The sequence below is a fragment of the Arvicanthis niloticus genome, chromosome 5 (assembly GCF_011762505.2).
Source record: "Arvicanthis niloticus isolate mArvNil1 chromosome 5, mArvNil1.pat.X, whole genome shotgun sequence".
NCBI classification, from domain to species: domain Eukaryota; kingdom Metazoa; phylum Chordata; class Mammalia; order Rodentia; family Muridae; genus Arvicanthis; species Arvicanthis niloticus.
Window position 1 is genome coordinate 86,919,513 of NC_047662.1, and position 24,258 is coordinate 86,943,770.

The window sequence follows — 24,258 nt, forward strand, 5'->3', positions numbered from 1 at the left end:
TAGTCAGTAATGGCACAGCTGGGTGGTGGCTCTATCTTTAGCTTTTTGAGAACCCTCCCTATTGATTATACCAGTTTAAATTCCCACCAGCAGTGTGTAAGAGTTCCTTTTCCCTCACACCCATGACAGCATTCGCTGTTGTCTTGATGATAGCTGTTCTGTGGATTTAATTAACATTTTCCTGGTTGCTAAGGAAGTTGAACTATTTTTCAATTATTTATGGTCCATTTGTATTCTTCTTTCTATTCAACTAATTAGTCCTTTTGTTGGTTGGATGGTATTGAGGTGTTTAATTTGGGAGGTTGCTTATGGAACCTAGATATTAATTACCCCACCTCTGTACATCTGTCAGTGATCCTTCTCCTGCTCTGTTGGCTCTCTGTTCATGCTATTGATTTCTCCTTTGCTGTGAAGAAGCTTTGAAATCTATGCATTTGTCAGCCCTGGGAGATGCTGCTGCTGCTGCTGCTCCTCCAGTCCTTCTTCTGAAGCCCTTGCTTATAATTGTCTCTGAAAGAGTTTTCCCCTGGCTGTTTCAGAGTCTCATGTCTTACATGAATGCGCCTGATCTGTTTTAAATTGGTTTTGTGTAGGGTGAGAGATACGGCTCTAGTGTCACTCTCTCAGGTGGGGACTCTATTTGCCTTGGCACTGTTGCTAATGCTGGGGAACTCCAAGGAGTCCATTCAGCAACATTTCCATCTGTACTTCATGCTTTTGCCTTCTATGGCCTGTACCTTAGCCTTGCATTTATACTGACACACGTGCCACACTTTATACTTATGGTGTGAGATTTACGGCTGATTGATTAGTTCACCTGGGTATATCCAGTTCCTCCACACTATTTCCTGTAAAGGTGAGGCTTCCCTCATTGAACTCATTCTATACTTGCTGGATGCCTTGGTGTCTCTTTCTCCAATGCTTTCTGTGCCACCAGATACACTGTGTCAGTCCCTTAGCTGTGCGAGAATTCTGGCTGAGCTCATTCTGCTTTATCAAAACCAAATCAAAGCCTAGCTTCTTCTTTCCACGTAAAATTTAGAATATTATCCTCACAGGCAAAGAACCCTGCTCTAATTTTCATAGGCCCTGCACTATATCTGCGTATCACTTGGTGAAAATTTGACGCTTTTGATATGTTACAATTTCACATTTATAAACACAAAGTTTGCTCAGATCTTTTGTTCAGCACTAATATTTCATATGTAAGTTCTGAGTCTCTTTTGTATGATTGACACCTATATGTTTTGCTTTTGAACCTCAGTAAGTAATTATTAGTGCATTTTCTATTTCATCTATGTGATCACTGCTAATCTATGAAAATGCAATGGAGTTTTGTTTGATCTCCTTGTATGCTACCTTTAAGCCAACTCAGTTCCAAGAGGGATTCTGGTTTTGATAGATACTTAGAACCTCCTACAAAAAGAATCAGGATATTAACAAACAGAATGTCTTCTTTAGCCTGTAATGGTTTCCAATATTAAGTCAACTTCACATCCCTGAAATAAGTATTACTGGTTCATGGTATAAAATTTATCTTATGTATTACTAATATTTTATTGAGATGTTAATGTGTGCATTTCTGAGATATAGTCATGTATAGAGATTTTTACTCTTTATTTGTATTTTATTGGGTTCCCCCCCCCTTTTCATTGTTTGGGGGGTGGAAGTGTTTAAAAGTATGAATTCAGTTCTGCTAACAATAGAGCTGTATAAATTACTTACCACTGTGTGCATCGTGGTGGTTTGTAGTTTGTGAGGAACTTACCTGCTTCTTCTGAGTTGCTAAACGTATAGAGACCCACTCTGAGTAGCATGATCTTACCCATGTCTACAGGGTCTGTTTCATTCCTGAGAGGAACAATTTGTATCATATCTTCTTTGTTGCAGTTGGTTAAAGCTTTGCCACTTTTATTTGATTTTTCAAAACTCTTCTATGATACTCACTGAAGCATCTCAGCAGAGCCTGACATGAGAATTAATCAGTTTTCCATCACTGACAAAATAGCTGAAAAAAATCAGCTTCCAGCAGAGCAGGTTTATTTTGACCACTGGTCCCACAGGTTCTTATTCACATTACCTGACTCTTGTTCGAAGCCTGTGGTACTAACAGAGCATGTTGTGAATCAAAGCCTTGGGGTACGTGGAGGCAAAGACAGAGCAAAGACTGCTGTTTATCCTCCTAGGACACACCTCCAGAAAACCTACTTTCTCCAGCCAGGTTCCTTCCAGCAAACTTCGTCACATGAGGCTTTGGGGAAACATCTCCCATCTAAAAGCATAACAACCCCAACTTGGCTTCTGCTGATGTGACAAGGTTGAAACACAGGGCTATGTCTGTTTTTTGTTTGTTTGTTTGTTTATTTATTTAAGCATTTGGTAGAAAAAGTAGAGTACTGTTATCTAAAACCTCCTAGCCTGCTGGGCCACCCCCTTCCCTATTCGAACACTTTTCATTGTCTGTTTTGTTTGCGTGTTTGTAGAATATGAGTTAAGACTTCTGTCTGGGCATGAGCCCCCTTCACCTTTGACATCGTGCTGATCACGGCCTCAACCACGCCCCTGCTTTTGAGTTCTGGACCATGTTCTCTTTTGTTGTCATCTTTTCATTTATTTCTTTTAAATAATTTTTAAAAATAAGTTCACTTTCATTAATGCACAAATGTCACACAGCTGGTATGAGGAAGCCACTCAAACACTTGCCCAGTCTCAAACTCCGTACATCTCACAGAGCTTGTATGCAGTTGGAGTGGACACTCTGAAGCTGTCAGGTTTTACACTTCCACCACATATTTATATTCTCTTACCTACTCTAAAGAAGAACTATGATCAAATTTAAATCAGAAAAGCAAAATAGACGTATAACTTCTGTCATGCCTTTAGTGTCCTGCATGGGTTCTGCCCTTCATCAGCACTAACGTCACCCTCTCTTGCTCTCCTTTCTAAACGTGATGCCCTCCTTTACAGCTGTTTGCACATATACATTACAGATATGATGTGCACATGAAAGAAAATACACGGTGTTTTTTTGTCTTTAACCTACTTAATAAACTTTCTAAATCTGGCCACTTTCCTACAAATTTTACTATTCTTTGCCAGTGAATACTATTCTTTTTTAAGTATATACCACATTTTTGTTGTCCATTCATCTGTTCACAGGCATCTAGGGTGGTTCTATATTTTTGCCATAGTAGATATAACAGTAATAATTACATATGTGAAAATATCTCTGTAGTAGGATACAGACTTCCTTTGTGCACATGCCCAGATGTGGAATAGTTGCATCATATGGAGCTTCCAAACTCTTTTTCATACAGTGTGTTAATTTGCTTTGCAACCTGCAGTAAATAAGTGTTTCTCTTTGCTCACGTTCTTTCCAACATTTGTGATCAGATTTCTTGATGCTGACCATTCTGAAAAGGGTGAGGTGGTATCTCTAAGTATTTTAATTTGCTTTACCCTCATGTCTAGGCTTGTTGAGCACGTTAAAGAGTAGTCACTGGCCATTTCTCTTTCTTCCTTTGACATTTTCTGCCTATTTCCTTAGCCACTGGGATAGTTTTATTTCTTTGGTGTTTAATTTCTTCACTCTGTAAATTCTGGACATTAGTACTCTGTCTGAAGCATAGCTGGTAAAGATTTTCTATTCCAGATGCACAGAAGCACAGATGGAGTGCAAGCTTATTCTTTGCTTTATTCCTGATATCCTTTTCACCCCTTTTGAGGGGCTCAGAACTTTAGTTTACAACTTTGCTTGCCCATGCAGGAGTGATGGGGGAAAAACCAGCTTTCTAATTAGTTACATAACTTAGGACCAGTTGCAAAGCCATTAGTAATTTGGGGAATTCTTTCTTCCACACCCTATCTTAATGGGTGAAATGGAAGAAAGATGACAATATAGAGAAATCTCATGTGTTGAAAGTATTGCAGTTTTATCTACATGAATACCATTCAGAAGTCACTTCAGATGTTTTAGTATGAGAGTTTAAAGGAAAAAAAAAAACATTACATGATACTTACTTCAAAAGTGGCAGACCAGACCACACAGGCAGGTCCATTCATTTCAAAACAGTTCTTATGGAAACCACAGAAGAAAATCATTTAAAATTCCTTCAACAGTTTGATTGACTATTTTTAGGTACTCCAGAAGATAAGATTGTTGCATAGTACTTGCCTTAAAATAGCTTACTATGAAATGAATATGTAATTACTAGAAACAAGTCAGAAGAGGTGTCACGACCAAGAATTATGAGTCACACATTTCTATGTGCACATCTGCATGCACACTATGTTCACACATGTACAAGTTCACCTGAGTGAGTGTGGACATACATGTGTTCCAGTGCACATGAGGAGATCAGTAAACAATCACAGGTCTTGTTCCTTCCCTTCCACCTCGCTTACAAGGATGTTTGTTGTCCAACCCTGGTCTAAGTTTATCCACAAGGTCTTCTTTCTCTGCCTCCCATCTCACAGTCACAATGAACTACTGATAATTTTAAAACTGTTGCCACCTAGGGAAATGGTTCAGCCAGTAATGAGCTGGCCTTGCAGGTATAAGGCCCTGGATTCAATCCCCAGAACTGAATCCCCCCAGCCCCCAAAATGGCAGGCATGTTGGTACACACTTATAAACCAACACTGGGGAAGAAGAGACAGGAAGATCCCTGGGGCTCACTGGAAAACTGTTCTGGCTTCACTAGTGAACTCTATGCTAGTGAGAAACCCTATTGCCACCTTGGCTTGAAGAGGGGTTCCTGAAAGAAGGGGTGTTTGAGTGGCAAAAATCATGGGTACAAGCAACTCATTGAGATAGTTCAGCTCTTGTAGACCAAAGCCCAGTCTTTTATTTGCATGTCAATTCAGTCATTTACTTCAGGTTCCCTTTTGATTTTCCAATGAATCATTGTTCTATGATCCTAACCCCTTGAGTCTTAAAAAGAGACATCAAGCATATTTTTTTAAAACATTGCAAATGAATTCAGAGATCTGTCTGCCTTTGTAAGAACAGACAATAAGTTTAGCTAGGTGGGATCCTGTCCTGAAATTGCCATTCCCACCACGCCTGGGCCTGAGCCTAACCTACCTCTGTCCCAGGCTGACCTTGAACTCAGGAATCTGCATGCCTTTGTATATTTCTGACAAGCTGGCTCATGCTGCTTATACAATTCATTTTGCATCCTTACACGTTACATAGTTGAGAAATTATATGTTTTTGAACTCTTGTTTTCAGAGTTTGTTCCCACAGCCTTAAGAGCTGTCCTGAAGGTCACAGCAGTCTACCATTTTGCTGAGATATTAGCCATACCCTTTCCTTCCAGGACTTGTGCTGTCTCTGATTAGCATGGAGTCATTAACCTTGGCAGAGACGACATTCCCCAATAACCTTGGTAGGAAGAATATTTCCCAAAGTAGGAACATGAAGTAAAAATATACATATTTTTATACAAACAAGCATCACACCAGCAACTGTCAACACTCATGGAGGTCAATGCTCTGCTGGTTCTGTTCCAGGGGCAGGAAGCTATATCATGTCGACTCTCCCACATGGCCATGTAGGACTCAGCAGCCTATCTCAAATGAGATTGATGGAAATTTTCAAGATGACACCTAAAGTTGTTCACACACACACACACACACACACACACACACACAATTAAAAAAACACTATTGCTAGGTGTGGTGGTGCATCCTTTAATCCCAACATTTAGGAAGCAGAGGCTGGCAGGTCTCTGTGAATTTGAGTCTAGCCTGCCCTATGTAGTTAGTTGCAGGCCACCCAAGGCTATATTATAAGACCCCAATCTGAAAAAAATCAAGTAATAAAAACCTGCTAATATCCAGCGAATGGGGGTATAGGAAGCCATGTACTTGTAACCTTGATGATGGGGTATATAATAGTTTAACTTTAATGGCTCATAAGTTTTAAAAAATTCTGCAAGGATGGCTCAGCTGTTAAGAGTGCTTGTTCCTGCAGAAGACCTGGATTTGAGTCTAAGTACTCACATGGTGGTTTACGACCATCCATAATTCCAGTAACAGGAGATGCAACACCCTCTTCTGGTCTCCACAGGGTCTGTACATACATGGTGCACAGATATACGTGAAAGCAAACCACTCATACACATAAAAGAAACAAGTTAATATTTTGCTGGAGAAATTTTATAGTAAATCAGAGACTAGGAAAAGTATGATACTTTATATAAGGGTTATATAAAATTACAAAATCGGTTAGCATCAATGGAAATTTTCAAGATGACACCTAAAGTTCACACACACACACAATTTAAAAAACACTATTGCTAGGTATGGTGGTGCATCCTTTAATCCCAACATTTGGGAGTGTCTCATGTTAAAAGGAGCTAATAGATTATTCGTTTTCTTCTCTTTTTATGTGAATCTGAGTCACCAGCTGTTCTAGAAAGGAAAAATGAAGTTAAAGATAGCTCCAAAACTCTCCAAAGAGCTTCTCCTAAAAGTGTATGCCCACAAAAGCTTAATTATAAAAATAAAGGTGAGCTCCTGTCTTCAGACCATGAGCATTGTAACACAATTAAGAGAGTTGTTTCCAACAAAAGGGGTAATCTCTTAACATTTCATAGTCAGGTTATACACTCCACCTTCCATGTGTGTGTTTAAATTCTTAATACATGACAATTTCTTCACCAAGGCATCCTTTGAGGGCTTGAAGATTTTGGTTTTTTGACAGTTTAGGTAATACATCACTCTCCTGAGAAGTCTGAACAGGCGCTTTCTATCACAAGCTGGGTATCCTGCGGTTAAGGTGCCATGTGCTAGCAAGGCACCCCACAGGGTTCAAATTCACAATTTTGTTTAAATAGTCTGCACTCTAGCCAAATGAGCTGACCAATTCCAGAGAGAGTGGCAGGGTGCTTATACATTCCACACAAGCACTGATGTGTAAGACTTCAGGGTCACCTCATTCACTGACAAAATCATAATGGATCAGAGTTGCCTAATGAAAGTAAAGTCCCTTATATGTACAACTACATCTCGTTTTTTTGTGAAAATGTTGGCTCAACATTGGAGAAGACAGCAAGGAAGTTTTGTACTCAAAATCCTAGCACAACTACCTGAGTACAGAACAGATTCTGTACTCAGATCAAATGTATAAAGCTAGAAAGAAATGTGATGTTGGAATATCGTGTTCTGTGCCCTACCTAGGTAGGGCAGAAATGAAGGCTTCAGGATGGTTCAACTCCACAGGCTGCCATTACACTCTACATGAATGAGCACCCTGGCACCCTGTATACCACCAGATGCATCTTATGCAATCTTTCTGAAACCACACTCCTTAAAATTATTCACTGACTTAAAAGATGAGTAGTGCAAGAACTAAGGCTTTTGATTTCCAATATGATTTCAAAAGTTAATCTTAGAGCATGTGTAAGGAAGAGTTTGATAAAATGCTATTCCCTGTATGTTGTATGTTACACAGACACATAATACACACTGTATAGTGTATGTTGATATTTAATGACCCAGACAGATTAGAGAGTGTAGTGGCCTCTCTTTTTACAGATTCCAAAATGGTTGATGTTCATTGTCAGTTGAAGGAAGACCTGGTGTTTTTACATGACAAATTTAAGATTCATATTTCCAAGAATAGTAGCTAATAACGACCAACATGTTTCTGAAAAAGGAAAGTGTTTATTTTAACAACAACAAAGAAAGAAGTTAAATATTTGATTTACTAATTTTAAACAGAAAAACAAAAACCAGCCAAACAACAGCCCCCTACACATCTAACAAACCTTGAGGAACTTGTTCAAACCACAGATTTATTTCATCTCTTCAACTTCTGCTGCGTTTGGAATGAGAACATGGTTCACCCTTGAAAGTCCAGGAAATTGATTATACCTCTCCCCTAGGATTGTGTAATGCCTCTAAACTGTTCTCCTGGAGTCTGTTTCCCATCATCACTGTGAATTTCACAATGTGTTTCCAAATGTGCTTTCAGATATTTTTATCCCAAACAGTATTCTCCAATGTTGTAAGCCCTTGACTATTCAAGGGGGCTTGGAAAATATATTGTAGGGCTCGTTTGTTCTCTGGTTCTACTATTTTTCAACATAAATCACCAAATCTACATCTACAGCCTGACTGCCCTTGGGGAACTCTCCCCAGGTTGCATATTTCTATTCTTTTTACGGAATTTTCACGTGTTACCTTTGGAAACACCTTAGACATCATTAGCTGCAACTTCCTAATGTGATAGATATAGAAAAGAAAAGTCATGTTCCAGCACCCTGAGCTCATGAATGGAAGAGCTGAGGCCATCATTCAATTGTCTTGACTTCCCTGACCAACATCTCTTTTCATCCCATTATTACTTCTTCACGATATTAGTATGACCTCCACCTAGGCTGGTCCTCCACCCTCCAGCAAGTGCTGTTTCCCCTTGCCCTCCTCTGATTGGATGACTGCTGACCCCAGTGAGACAGACAGCTGTGGAATCCAATGAATTGGAAAATTCTATGAATTTACCACAGTGTGTTGCCTACTTGGAGAAAGACAGAGACAGTGAATTATTACACACACTGGAACAACAGCACAGGGGTGGGGGATGTTGTAGGATTCAGAAAAGAAGGCAGCACAATTATCAAAAGAGGTTAGGGAAACTTTGAAGAGTAAATGGATGCTGGAAATTCTCCTAGAAGAAGGGAAACATAAGCAAAGGCAGAATTTAAGTGGAAGACAGGAAAGGAAAAGAAATGAAGGACAGCATTTACCAAGTGCCAGAACATTCATTACAACAGACCTACCAGAGGAATACTCCTCCTCTGCATGGTTGGGAAATGATGGGCCGGGGCATTATTCAAAAGTTACTGAAGGGGGGATAGAGAGATGCCTCAGCAGTAAAGAGTCCTGGCTGCTCTTCCAGAGGACTCAGGTTTAATCCCCAGAACCTAAATGTCAGCTCACAGCTATCTGTAACTCCAATTTCAGGGTATCCAATGCTCTCTTTTGGACTCCAAGAGCATCAGACATATGCAAACAAAACACTACCATATGAAAATAATAAAATAATTTTTAAGAAGTTTGAAAACCATTACTGAATATTAGACTCCTTTATTTGAAAGGGGGCAGGAACAGTATGTGAGGACATAGTCTGTGTATGTGAGTGTTTATGTAGTGCCAATGGAGACCAGAGGTTACTCTCTGCTCCTTCCTCTATTGCTTGCCCTGGACCTGTTTTGTTTTGTTTTGTTTTGTTTTGTTTTGTTTTGTTTTGTTTTGTTTTGTTTTGTTTTGTTTGAGATAGAGTCTCTTTGAACTTGTACCTCACTGATTTACCTAGCCTGGCTGACCCCAAACTCCAGTGACCTGCCTGTTTCCATTCACCTTGGCACAGGGATTACGGGTGTGTACTATATGTTTTTGTTTGTTTCTTTGTTTTTTGTTTTTTACATGATGCTTGGTGCCTTGAACTGTGGTCTTCATGCTCACACAGGAAACACTTAACTAACTGAGCCAGCTTCCCAGCTCAGGGATTATATTTCTATAGCCACTGTCTAATTGGTTGGATGTGTCTTAGGAACTTAAGAAAGCCTTTCTCTGTGAACCTTTGCGCCACCACCAATGCTGTACAATAATAAATAATTTCTAGTGAACATTCTTGGTTATATTTGGTTGGGACACCTTTAGAACCAAAACTCACTAACAAGGACGTGCTCTGTGAGACTCTTGGTGAATTCCCTCAGGTTACCCTATAGAAATATCACATGCCCTTCTCAGCTCGGGTGTTAATATCCTTTAAGATGCTGCCAAATTGAAAGGCAGCCGTTCATTTTCACTTCCTTCTGAGCAGTAAACTGTCTGCCCTGGGATTGTCCGCCATGAACATTTATTTCTTCCTTAAGAAAATTTTTTTCTCTGTCACTTTGTCTCTTAGCCTCTTGTATGTGTCTTGTGTTATTAGAAGTCCCACCCCATTCTTCCTCTCTTCTCCTCCCTTCTGCCCCTCTCCACAGGGACTTGTTATGTAGCACAGGGTAGCCTCAAACTCACAGTTGTTCTATTTCAGTGTCCTGAGTGTTAGAAATTTGTCACCATACCGGACTGTCCTTTACATATTTTTTTTTTAAATTTCTCCTTAAGATGGTAATCTGTTTCAGTCACCAGGATATTCTGAAGGTTTTTACTTATCTTTTAACAGTGTTCTGTTTTCACACTGTAAGTCTGACACATTTCAGGTTTCTATCTTATCAGCAGATCAAATAGATTGGTGGTAAGTTAGACATGTGGCTTTTCCCTGCCACCTTAATTTATGTCCTTGTGCATCTATATTGTTCAGATTTTCTTTGTATTTTTCTCTCTGCTTGCTTGGAAGTCACAGGTTCTTTCTCTTGTTCTTGGTTACACTGTATTTATGTACACATTAGAACCCGCCTCTTCTCTCCACTTTCGTCACATGGCTACATATGAAATGGATGCCTCTTATTTCCACTTACCTGCCTGTTTCTCTCACATCTTAAATCTTTCTTCTTTATATTATGTAAACATTGTTTCCTCTGATCATCTACTTTCTTGAGAAGAGGAAGCATTACTTGATATTTCAGTTTTCACAATTATTTTAGTATAATATTAGAGAGTCACTACATGTTCCCTAAGTTTCTCAGACTCTGGAAGTTTATTAAACACTATTTCTCTCATTTTTGTGTTATTAAATTTGATTTCCTTCTTATCCAATGAACTATGACTTATTTACTAAAGTTGTGCACATCAACCAGTGTCTTCCTTCATTGAGACTCTTGCCCAGAGCTCTGACTATTTAGACTCACAATGTCCTTTTACACGGCTGTCTACCTTGATCCATGCTTTCCCCCTGCCATTTGTTCTTGCTCTGGAAAAATGGAGTATCTGAGTGTCGTGAGTCTCTTACTTATTTTTCTCGTAAATATGTGGTGTGTTGCCTTAATGTAATGCACAGGAAGCATAGTGGTGATTGCTGCCATGCTTACTCAGCTCAGTCATCCTGCAGTTCTATTGCTCCTGTAACGTATGCCCATTGGCAAAGTTCACTTTGCAGTGGTACTTTCTTCTTATATATGACTGTCTTTATCTTAATCACTTTCTCCTGCAAACGCTCACTTCTGTTTAAAGGAGACCTTGCTTTGCACTTGACTGGGGAACCTGTTGCTCGGTGTTGGGATGAAGAAGTGTCTGATATAAGGTGTAATTCAACAGCACCTCCCCGTTCACTAACAAAAGGCTCTGAAGTAACAGTCCCTTCCCTTATGCCCTTAGGAACAGTTCCATAATGAACTGTTTTCATGGACCAGCAGCACTATTGGTATTTTTAAATGTCTCTCTCATTTTGAAAGTTTTACATGGATTCAGACTTAGAATTTTTTTTAGCATGTGCCATGGGAGTTTGATATATTTTGTAGCGCAATGAAAAATTTTAGACCCATGGTCATTTCCCTGATAAATACATTAGATTATGAATCTTCTGATCTGATTGCTTCATGCTTCTGGATGAACATACACTACACACTCGTTAGTTGTGGCTTCTCTGCTCCATAATCAAACCCACCTTATGGCTGTGCTTCGTTTAATTGGTTAGCTGCGTGTTGCCAAGTCCCCTTTATTACTAAATACCTTACTTTTGAGCTTACTTTTTACAGTGGGCAACCCCAAAGGGCTGAAGCTACAAATTCAATGTCAGACTGTGTCAGTGCAGGAGGATGATGGAAACAAGATCAATGAGAGTCTGCTTTTAATCTGTTCTTGCTATGAGCCTGGGAGAAGCAGGATCTTTTCTTCCTTTTTCTTCAAAAGACCTTCTCCCATCAACTAAGTTTTTCCCTCTAGCCCTCCAGCTTCTCTTTGTCTCCTGTTAAAAGCTTCCAACAAAAATGATGGAGAACTGACTTCTGGATTTGGAGGGAGCAAAGGCATTCCAGGGCAGAGACAGTGGCTGCACAGAATGAGAGTACTGACGTATGGAAGATTTCTGATCTGCTATGATTTGCTTAGTCTATGGAGGGTCATTGACTACTTTGAGCCCTGTGACATACACTGACTGCTATGTTGAGTTTTCTCATACATCAGCCCAGACATGTTATATTTTATGACAGAAACTAACTGTGGGCCAAAGAGACTTTTACACTCAGCACATAACAAACTATATCAGTCTTTGGTCAGGGTTAGCTGCTTTGTGAGCTGGAGAGACGGTTCAGTGGTTCAGAGCATTGGCTGCTCTTCCAGGGGACCTGTGTTTGATTCTCAGCACCCACATGGCAACAAACAACTCTCTGTAACTCCAGTTTCAGAGTATCTGATGCCCTCTTCTGGCCTCTGTGGATACTGTATGCACATGGTATACACATGTGTATGCCAGCAAAACACATACATACAATAATTCTTTTTTATTATTATTTTATTTTTTACGGTCTAGTCATTATCCCCTCTTAGTCTGCCCTCCTACAGTTCCACATCCTATTCCTCCTCCTGTGCCCCCACCCACACCACTGTCTCCAAGAGGATGTTCCCACCCATCCACCCACCAACAACCAACACTCCCTCACCCACACACCAGGCCTTCCCACTCCCTGGTGCCTCAAGTCTCTTGAGGGTTAGGCAAGTCTTCTCTCACTGAGTTCAAATAATTCTATTTTTAAAGTTGCTTATTTGCTTGAATTATATAAAGATTATCTCTATGTAGAATGAATATCTCCCACGGCATTATTTTAAACATTTTTCTAACTTTCTATGAACATATCATGTAAATGGATTTCTCTGGCCAATTGTCTGCCCACAGCTTGCCCATCAGGGACATATAAGCCTGAAGCTTCTCCAGGAGGAATTAGCACATGCATCCCATGTCCTGATGAAAACCACACCTCTCCACCTGGAAGCACATCCCCTGAAGACTGCGTGTGCCGAGAGGGATACCAGAGATCTGGCCAGACCTGTGAGGGTAAGCTCCCTGCTGCTAACCAATGGGAACTGGAAAGCCAATCTTGATCTCTATGGTGCAGAGTGATGGTAGTATCAGTTCACTGGGTTTATTTTTAACATCCCTAACTTCTCAGGAGTGGAGATCGTTTGCTTCTATTACATAGCATTTGTTAGCACTAAACACATAAGCATCATGGTTCAGAGACAGGATCTGAGGCCATAGGAGTAATGTGGTTGCAGAAAGCATAAGTGTACTTAGAAATGAGGAATGTTACAACTTCAGCAATGAATTTGAATAACAAGAAGGCATGACTTGACTCTGGTGGTGCTTAAATTCATTTAATTTTTTTCATAGATATTTTCCATCATGTTGAAAGTAGAAAATATTTACATAGTATACATACAGCACATGGTAGAAACTGTATTTTATGGTCTCTATCAATTAGACTGTTTTTTCTACTTTATTTTGTTTTGTTGTGTTTTTTGTTGTTTTGGGGGTTCCCCCCCCCCCAATTTTGGGAAATGTTTTATCTGCATAGCCTTGGCTGTCCTGGAACTCACTCTGTATGTAGGCCAGGCTGACCTCAAATGAAAAAAATCTTCCTACTTCTGCCTCCAGAGTGCTAGAATTAAAGTTGTGTGTCCCCACTCCAGGCTGCATGTTTCTTCATTATTTCATTATACCTTAATAAGAGAGAAAATATTTAATGATCTAGGAAAGTCAAGAACTAAGGACTAGGGTTATAGCTTGGTGGTAGAGCATGTGCTTAGCATACATGAGGTCCTGGAGTCCAGCATCAAGGCTGGGGGCAGGGAAGCCTAGGAAATCTTACATTTATCTATGCCAGTATCAAAATAAAGCTCTTTGAAGCTTAAAAAGTAGTGTTCAGCCTATATTACATTTTAATTGTTAGTAAATATCTACCAGGAGCCATATGTAAGGGTTCTTCCTCCCAACACTCTTAGAAAATCAAATCGAAAAGCTATGGGGAATTAAGATATATAAATATAGATGTATATACGTAGACAGACAGACAGACAGCATGCTTTGCTAAATAAACTGAAGCATTGCACTTCCATAGACAAACATCTGACTTTGCTTTTTGATTTTATCTCTGAATAATAGTTGTCCACTGTCCTGCACTGAAGCCTCCTGAAAATGGTTTTTTTTATACAAAACACTTGCAAAAACCACTTCAATGCCGCCTGTGGGGTCCGATGTCGCCCTGGATTTGACCTCGTGGGAAGCAGCATCCATTTGTGTCAACCCAATGGTTTGTGGTCTGGGACAGAAAGCTTCTGCAGAGGTATGGAGTCTGGCTTGTTTATGTTGTTTCTTGGTAGTCTTGCTTCACATTCACAATTTAAAGTTTAATAGGCTAGTCACTCATTTGTTGGTTTTTCCAATCTCAGAGATCATACTCCTAAGAAAGTGAAAACTGTAGAAGGTTGAGAACTGCTAAGTTTTACTGACTTCAGCATTACAAACTATGTCGTTCATATTCTTTTGATGATGTCTGTCTAGAGCATCAATTCTAATCCTCAGCCTATGGGTTATGACTGCTTTAGGGATCAAATATCTGATATCCTGGGTATCAGACATTTACACTACGAGTCATAACGGTAGCAAAATTGCAGTTATGAAGTAGCAACAGAAATAATTTTATACTTGGAGTCACCACAATATGAGTAACTGTATTAAAGGGTCAAAGCATTAGGAAGGTTGAGAGGTAAATGGACAGGTTACTCAAATTACAATACAGATAACAGCAACGTTAGAAGAGGTGACAAGTTCTAGGATAGTCAGATTCCTACCATGAGACAGGGCTTGAGTCATGCCAGAGTTCTGTGATGTAAGCACTTCAACTCAGATGCCCCCAGCTGTAGAAAGTGGAGAATTTATTATGGTGAGAACCCAAGAAGCCAAGACAAGCCAGCAAGAGAAAGGGTGGGAACAGCAGTTGAAGTTGTGGCTTCCACATCATGTCTTAGATCACTCCTACTTAGCCATCTCCATTATCTGAGTTCCTAGTACTTACAACTACACAGCCCAACCTCCAAAGGCTTCACAAGGCAGGAAGGAAAAGGCTTTCCAAGGGAAGGTAAGAGCAAGCCAAGGACTTGAGGACCTCCCTCCAGCAGGTCAGCCCCTAAGGCTGCTCTGTAGAATGTACTAGATTTGTGACATTGGTATATGTAAAAATTAATAATTGATGTCTTTAAAGTTCAAATTTAGTTGAACATCTTGGTGAATTGATTTGTTGTTCATTACTAAACATGGAAGACATACTCTGTCCGTGGTCGACAGTCTTTGCTGAGGAGTCACATTCTCGAAAACTCCACAATTCACCCAGATCTCTAGGTAAAGGATGCTGTCTCCTGGGAACTTCTGTGCTTCTCTATCCATAGGGGAAGCTCACTGACTCTCCATTTCACATTTGAAAAAGCATTCCAAAGTTCCACAGACACACATTGTCTGTGTTTATTGGCCACTGAAATTGAAGCCAGTAATAAACAGGAAACTGTGCAAGTCAGATCTCTGATGTGTATCCTGCAAAAAGTCAAGGGGAAACCATAGTTAGCGGGTTGAACAAAATGGCTGGCAGGGAAGCTCGGAATGAGCTTTGAGGATGAGCCTCAAAGGCAAATGCATTGATAAAGTAAGAGTGGCATTCCAAAGGCTTGAGGGGAGTCTAGGAGTCATGAGATTCCTTAGGTGGTGCAGGGTGGGGGGTCCAAATTATTCACACAATGAAAACACAGTTGAAAGCCAAATTAATAAACTGAAAAAATGTAACCTGAGAAATTCTCCTGAAAGTAGAGGATAATTTCAAAGATAAATTCTGAAGAAGAGAGAGAGAGAGAGAGGAAAAGAGAGAGAGAGAATGGTGTGACAGAGAAATAGCCATTAGAAATATTCCTCTCTTATTAGAAATTCAGAGAGTGAGCAGAGCCGAGGACTAGCAGTGACAGAAGATCAAAGACTATCACCCCAAGGTGAAATCTTGAAAATAAATATGCACAACCAAAACCTTTAGATCCGCTTTAAAATCAGTTAGCGGGTGCCAGAAAAAAAAATATTAAAAACAGACCTATGTCTGGAAATAATCTTAGCGACATATCTGAATGCTCCCAGAAAAACACAAAATAGCATTGACTTCCTAGTAACAAATAACATTACCTCCAAGAGGCTCCGGTTAGCCCGAGGCTGTTTACTGGACATACGAAATGTCTGAAGGATATATTTCTAGGATTCCGAGAGAAAAGACTTGGAATATTGATTTGTAGTCTCACAGTCACTGTGGAAGGGTGAGGTTAAAGGAAGGTCATTTTCTATCAAGCGGTAAAAGCCACACATCCTTCCTGAAGCAATTGTTTGGACCACATCTGAACGTTTTCCTTGGAGTCACCAGTTACTGGCAGCTGCCAGCACCATGTAAAGTGTTTACCCCTTCCTACAAATAATGGACAGGGAAGAAGATGACATTTTTAACTTTATACCTATAACTTTACAAAACAGAAAAGTGGAGTGGTCAGTCCACTGTCCCTTCAGAGATGATGCCTCCCTGCTTTCTATAATCTAAACCCAAGCCTTCTGCTCTCCATTAACAGCCATAAAAGGCCATAGTATCTCTCTGAAAGCTGTTTGTTTGTGAGTCTTGTCTCAGGCCTTTGATCTTCATCAGCATAAGCCCTCATCTCTTGCCAGCCTCTTCAGTCTGAGAGGTGTGGCCCGGAGTGTTCACTACCATCCTCCATCATTCTAGCCCTGGGCTGTGTCAGGCTCACTCAGGGAAGCAAGTGAGAGGTCAAACCTCATACAATTTAAGAAGCAAATTGAACTAGAAAGCCCAGAGAGAAGTTGGAGCATCAGAATCCCTCAAGACTCCATCTGAGATCCCAGGTCTGTCAAGCTGTAGAGGTGAAAGCCACCAGACAAACTCAAAACACTCCAGGGAGTCTAAGAAAGCCCTGTCCTGTGTGTAGCCATGCCCCCGTGGCTCTGTAGCCAGAAGTGGACATGGGCCGCCATTAGTCACCAGGATTATCTGTGAGGATGAAGGCAAGTAGAGACAAGTTGGAAGGCACTGGGCCTCCATATATTTGTCTGTCACTGAATCTAACTATAGAGACTACCGGAACACTTCTGTCTCCTAAAGCAAGTGTAGGCTTCTCTTCTGAGTAAACCTGACTTGGGACCACAATAAGAGTTCTGACCAACATATTTCTAGCTTGACCATCCTCTTACAATAGCAGCTACCACAGCCATCTGCACTGTTGATTAACTGTTAGATATACCACTGTTAATAGAGACCTAATATAGAATGTATTTTTCCCTCCCCTCTATCCCAAGTTATAACTCCAGCAAATGACAATTTCAACTTGTCAAAGATGCATACTGATAAACATACATTGTACAACAATAAGCATATATTCAGAGGCCTGAATGAATCACTTATTAAAATAAAAAGCATGTTTGCTCTCTTTGCTGTAACTTCAATCGCTATTCTAATATAGACATTTTAATCTCAATAGGGAGGATTTGACAAGACTATGGATTTTAGGACTAAATTTCTGGCAGCTTCACTCCCAAGCCGCTACTGAGCTCACCTTTAAGTAGACTTGTCCTGATGAAGACTTGGGTCCTTCCTTTACCATATGACCAATGCCTTCTGGATTGACTTGACATCTAGTACAACAAAACCTATGCTATATTTCACTAAACCCAAAATGTATATTTCTTATTTTTGTGTCTGTAGAGTTGGAATGCACCTTGAAATCAGCAGCAGTGAGGAGGTTCACGGACACAACTGTGGCCTTAGCCATGGCTCGTAAACAATGGTGTGTCTGGGCCTCAGATGTTTCGGTTGGGCAAGGCTGGCTTCTGTTTCTGAGGGGAGATATGGCAAAATAGTATTTTATAGGTATGATACAAGGGACAGAGAGTAATTTTAATAAAAATCTAAGACAGGGTCAGGAAAGAGTCATTAGGGAAGATTGGATCCTAGCTCCTTGTCCTTCATACTACACTGTCAGTATTGTGTAATGGAGGGTGATGATTGACAGTCTTCGTTCTTGCTCCTCTGAGTGGAGCACTTATCCCTCTTCATAAAGCACTCACACTCATTTTTAATTTTCTTTGAATTATGTGTCTCATTCTAAACCACGAAGGGAGTCTTTGGTGATGCCTCAATAACAACTAGCTAAAAACCCAACGGCAGGGTAAATTAAATCCTGGGATACTAGGTGTTTGCTGAGGAGAAGTTTCAACAGTGAGATGCCTGCACTTAATACCAGAAGTTCTCTGTTTCCAGAAATAAACAAAATTCACAATTTGGAGAGTCACAGGAAACGTATATCTGGGGAAAAAATGAATTTACCTTTAAGATGAAGCCAACAGTATATCTGTAGGTTGGTTGTTGTCTATATTATATAATAGAGTGTTCTCTTACAGTACAAAACTGGGTTCCTGTGTCTATCTTCCAGTTTTAGTCATTCAAAATTATTAATTGTTGTATAACCTGTTCGTAATAACTGTGTCTTACAAGTAGGGGGAGTCAACACATGTATAAAATGATCGTTAATTAGGGTAGGCTGCGGTTGTCTGAATTAACCACAGGAATTTCTTTGAAAAAATGTGAATTGAGAAACAAAAAAACTGTGAGCTGAATCTAGTAATTAAATGTGTACCTACGAAAAAGAATTGCAATAAATACTCACTCTTGAATGAAGAGTATGAAAACGTTTAAGAAATAAATAGAAATGACCGTGACTGTGTCTGACTTGTTTTCCCTAATGAGCAATAGAAGCTTATTAAAAACCGATATTTGAGAAGTAATATATCTTGTATCTGTGACACCAACTCTAATTTGCCCCGAGTACCCATGAGAGATGTTACCAATCCAATTCATCTTAGCTTTGGAAAGCTGTGGTTTGGTTTTTTTTTTTTTTTAACTGAAGCTAAAAGCAGTTGCCTGGTGTGATTTTCCATTTTATACATCTCAATCATAGAAATTTATCTTGTTCGTTTTGTAAACCAACCCAGCACTAAACACGCCACTCTGCGAGATGGTCACATTCAGTAACAGTCCTGTGTGGCAGGAGAGTACTTTGATAAGTATCTTATTACTAATTGCCTTCAGCACAAATTGTCCCAGAGATAGCACAGGACAGGGTTTCATATTTATCCTCTTACTTAATTCTTAATTTCCTCGATGGAGTAATAAATCTGAAACTTAGATTTAATTCATTTAATATCTATGCTCTGCCAGTTGATGTGATTTGGACGAGTTCCCATGAAATAAATTCTGCCTGTAACCAGTCAATAAATGTACGCGCTCGAATATTTTTCGTGAGCTTTCTTTTCTATTCTTTTAAAGGTTTCAAAATAAACGAATACAAATTCTTGCTATTCAAATAAAAATAAACAAATACACATTCATGCTATTCAGATATGTGCTCACGCATAAAAGCACAGCGAGAGTCCTCCTGAGATGCTTGATTTCCAAATGCCATGTTGAGGATCCTTTGCGGTCTGCTCTTCAGTCTTCTGCCTTGTGGTGCAGAAGAACAGTACTGTCTGCAGTCCAGCTGAACTTAGCTCCTTTGTCGGACCTTTTGTTTGTCCTTTGTTCAGTATCTTTCCCTAAAGAACTGATGAGGGAAATGAATGGGTGCTGCATCGAAAGAATTCAACTTGTGAGCAGTTCCTGGTATCAATGTTCCAAATACCAATACCTCAAGACTCCAGGGTTTTCTCTCATCTAAAAGGAAGATGGCGTAAATAACCCAAAGCTGAGGGAAGAAGCCTATCGTCACCAGAGACGAAGGTTTCTTTAGTGCTTCTATACCGTCATCTTAACGCATGGTACTTTTCCTACAGTGCTGGTTTACACCATTTAAATTCCCCACCATTGCTCTGGAATCTGCATATCATAGTAAGTAAGATGCAGGTTGGTAAGAACCCCACAACTTTAACAATGAGGGCGTGTTATGTATCTCTTGACACTTAAGAACAGAAAATTGTCTTGTTTATAACAGTTTCCACTTCTGTCCGTATTTAGTAAAATGTAATTGTTGACATTCTCTGCAGTGAGAACATGCCCGCGTCTCCGACAGCCCAAACACGGCCACATCAGCTGCTCTACTGCGGAAATGTCCTACAACACCCTGTGTTTGGTTACCTGCAATGAAGGATACAGATTAGAAGGAAACACTAAGCTTACCTGTCAAGGAAATGCCCAGTGGGATGGCACAGAGCCGCGGTGTGTGGGTAAGTGGCCAGAAGGTGTGAAGTCTGAACAGTTCATTTGTCCTTTGCTGAGGGAGATATTTAAATCGGCTGCACCCGATCTGTCTTGTACAGAGCCGCCATGTTCCGGACTAGCCCAGGCCAGAGGCCACGAGCTGCAGCAGCATGTTCTTGCTGCCGCCCCAGGGCAGGTTGCCCACTCAGGCGGCCAGTTTCACCCGCCCTGCCACCCACAAGACACCAGCATGGGAGATGGCTCTAGCTATCTCCTACGCAATCTCCACAAGGTTGGGCTGAGCCCAGACCATCCTGCCATCCATGTGGTACCCGGCATAAAATGAGACTCTAATGCTTAATGATTAACCAAAGGCTTTACATGTTTGGTAATGCTCAATAACAAGATGCCCACACAATTGGAAGTGTTAACCAATTAACTACCTAGATATAAGTTGTTACCCAGGACTGCTCTCGGTCCAAGCGTGGTTCTCCATCCTCCTTCATCTCTGCCTCTCCCTCGATCCTCCTCTTCTTCCTTCTCCTCTTCCTCTCCTTACTCCTCCTCTTCCTCTTCTTACTCCTCCCACCTTAGCTCCTCCCAACTTTCCGGGGAAAATTTCCCACTACAGTCCTTGATTCTGCAAAGACCTGAATCTGAACACACGTTCTTGATATACATGGGTAAACACTTGCATATGCACACACATGGTTCTGGAGATGAATAGGTGTGGATAATCATGTACACACACATAGGCATGGTGCTGTAGATGCATTGGCAAATACACTTGATACATGTAGATAAACTTACATATGCACACACTCAGTGTTATAGATGGATACATATGGATAAATATGTTCATATGCACACGCAGTGCTGTAGATGAATACATGTGGATAAACGTGTTATGTATGCACACACACACACATAGTGCTGTAGATGCATGAGGAAATACACTGTAGCCACTCTAAGCCTTGGAGCCTTTTTTCTCCTTTCTTCCCACATGACACTGCAAAACTTCAAATGCCCTCACTGTAGCCGCTCTTTGAGGCATAGCTCTGCACAATGTGCCCAGCTGAAAGCCTCAGCTCCACTACACTCCACACGGAGAGAATACTTTCTCCGTTGTTAAGAAGACTCCGACCTTGAATTCCATTTTCTAGCTCACTGAACTTTACAGCTCCAACAGGCAAGATACACGCGCATGTAGTCACGCGCGCGCGCGCGCGCGCGCACACACACACACACACACACACACACACACACACACACACACACGACAGCTTGAATGGATTTTCTAGAAAAGAAAACACTTAACAATCCCTTTATTTGTTGGATATGATTTCTCCTTGCCTTTTTGAAACGACATAACTGTGAATCAGCAAAATGTAAAGTCTTTTTAGGGAAAATAAAATAAAATCCTGAGTGTTTAATTCCAAAGTAAAGAAAAGTTGCATATAAAATTTACAATGACATAATTGTTGAAATAAGAGAACATGAACTATAAAAGGAGGGGGGATGTGGTAGAAGGGTAATGAGAAAAAGATTTTAAATGAAGTAATAAAATAGAATTTAAAGTGTAAGAAGACTACAAGACAGTAGAATGAGCCTAAGAAGTCAGAACAAAGAACACGGGAGGGGGAGAAGCCATAAGTGAGGTACCGTATGAGCCTCTGCATAGAAATAGAAAACTGCTCACATGGCCCGTGGTTTTTAGGGAAATGCAAATCCTGGAGTGATTTAAAAAGAAATCAGAAATGCAGGCAAAAACTACTGATAAAAATTGGGGAAATAATTTCATAGTATTAATCACCTCTCTAAAACTGCCTGAAGGATCAATGAAGAGAGACTTTTTCAAACTAGGAAAGAATTAAACTTTAGAATGTATGTGAGCACACACACACATACACACACACACACACACACACACACACACACATGCTTGTGCTCATTCACAGCCATGCCATGGCACACATATGGAAGTTAGAGGATATATTTCAAGTGTTAGTTCTCTCCTTCCCCTTGTGGGTCCCGGGAACTGAACTCATGTTATCAGGCTTGGTGGCAAGTACCTTTATCTGATGAGCCATCTCACTGACATCCTTCAAACTTTGGGGAAAAAAAACCCAGTAATTCTCATGCCATGCAATTTGGTATAGAAAACTATCTAATTCATATTATCAATTTATTATTATTTTGCTCCCCACCTGGTAACTACTAACAATAACAACAAAACCCTGGAACTATAAACTAACTTTATATATAACTAATAACCATAAACCTGCAACTACTATGAAGATACTAATAGACAGTGTTATAGAAACTGGGGAAAAAGAGAATATGAGGTCATCCAGTTTTGCTTAGTATCGACCCTAATAATTAGCTACAAGATTGGAGGCACTGATATCCAATCTCTTCATGATTGGTGGGTTACTAAAAAGTAAAATTAATCTACCCAAAATACCGAGAGTCCATGGGAGTCATAAGAGTAGCCATTACGCAGCTTGTACTTACAATATGAGAACTAAGACAAATGGTGAAAGTCACATTCACAAGAGTGGTTTAAATGAACTGGGGTGCAGTTCAGTTGACGTGCTTACCTAGCAGGAACGGCGGAGTTCAGGGTTCATCTCCCTGCACCTCGTAAAAATGGATATTGTGGCACACGTCTATAACTTTAAGAACTTGGGAAGTAGAGGCAGGAGAATCAGAAGTTTAAAGTCATCTGTGGTTAAATACAGCAAATTCAAGAGCCACCTGGATTGTTTGAGTCATACACACAGTCTTGATTTACCACTTCTGTCTTCAGTCTCCTTAACCCACCTGCTACTCTTTGTGCCAAGGATAATATGAAGGGTCAAGGCCCCAGTTATAACACAGTTGTCTGTGGGAGGAGGTCAAGACTTTTCTCAAATACACTCATTTAAAGAGAGAACCCAAAAGCTGATAAAAGTAAAATCAGTTGCTGAACACATCACTGAATCCGTGAAAGATGGAGTCAAGTTTATCCTTCATAAGCATAAATTATATCATCAACAGCAAATGAAGTTTCCTGAAGCTGATGAGAAATGTCACAATCAGTGGAATTCTAGAGACTTTCAAGGTTTTGATACAGTAGTGACATGGCAAAAGATGGTCCGGGGATATAGCTCACTTGGTAGAGTGCTTGTCCACTCTGTAGGAAACCTGAGGTCCGATGCCACATCAAACCAGATGTTGCCATTCATGCCTTCAATTCTACCACTCAGGAGGTTGGAAGCAGGAAGAAGAGAAGAAGCTCAGGGTCATTCTTGGCTGCAATGGCAGTTGATATCAGCCTAGGCTACATGAGGCCCTGTCTCATAAAGAAAACAAAACACAAACAAATTAAAAAAGAGATAACCAAAGATATAGTTTCACACTTGTATAATATATTGTACATGTAGCATCACACAGAATCATTTAGAGGTGAGTTATGTCAATCTAAGGTCGCATGGTTACATTTGGGTACAAGGTAAAGAGAATCTGTGTCATTTCTAATTTGGGGAAATCTAAGTAATGTGTCTGTCATTTCTCCGAAACAGAACGCCATTGTGCCACCTTCCAGAAGCCCAAGGGCGTCATCATTTCTCCACCCAGCTGCGGCAAGCAGCCGGCCAAGCCTGGGATGATCTGTCAGCTAAGCTGCCGCCAAGGATACATTTTATCTGGGGTCAGAGAAGTGAGATGTGCCACATCTGGGAAGTGGAGTGCCAAAGCTCAGGCAGCTGTGTGCAAAGGTAGGTACCTGCGTGAGGCAGGAGAAAAACTGATAATGGTGTGTGAGTGTTGAGTAGGGCTGCCTCTCTGTGGGTCATGCTGCAAACCCTTAGGCAAATGGGAGGTAAAAGCCATATATGAACTAGAAAACATTCTGGTTCAAGCAAATGAACTTATAACAATCCAGTTGGAAAAGAATGACAGAAAAAAAAATTGATAACTGAAGATGATGCTAGTGATGGAATCTACTGAGAGCTCCCATTGGGAGATAAAGGCCTTTGAAGAACATATGATCCATATAATGCAGATGAGCCCGAAGGGGCTTAAAATAATAAGAGCATGCACA

General features: G+C 40.4%; 1 protein-coding gene and 1 long non-coding RNA gene across 3 annotated transcripts in view; one reads left to right on the forward strand and one right to left on the reverse strand.

The window, feature by feature from the left end:
* Svep1 (sushi, von Willebrand factor type A, EGF and pentraxin domain containing 1) overlaps positions 1–24,258 on the forward strand; it is a 177,183-nt gene that overhangs the window by 47,281 nt on the left and 105,644 nt on the right. The window contains 5 exon segments of the mRNA XM_034502072.2: positions 12,788–12,946; positions 14,054–14,091; positions 14,093–14,234; positions 20,021–20,200; positions 23,738–23,932. Coding sequence (XP_034357963.1) covers positions 12,788–12,946; positions 14,054–14,091; positions 14,093–14,234; positions 20,021–20,200; positions 23,738–23,932 — 714 coding nt within the window.
* On the reverse strand, positions 14,229–20,710 carry LOC143442441 (uncharacterized). 2 transcript variants are annotated; one of them, XR_013110663.1, is made up of 5 exons: positions 20,618–20,710; positions 19,392–20,111; positions 17,701–17,818; positions 16,109–16,226; positions 14,229–15,478 (listed from the first exon to the last, which is right to left on the reverse strand). It is a non-coding gene; the product is annotated as an uncharacterized LOC143442441 (long non-coding RNA). The 2 variants fall into 2 exon arrangements; XR_013110662.1 differs by having other exon boundaries at positions 17,539–17,818.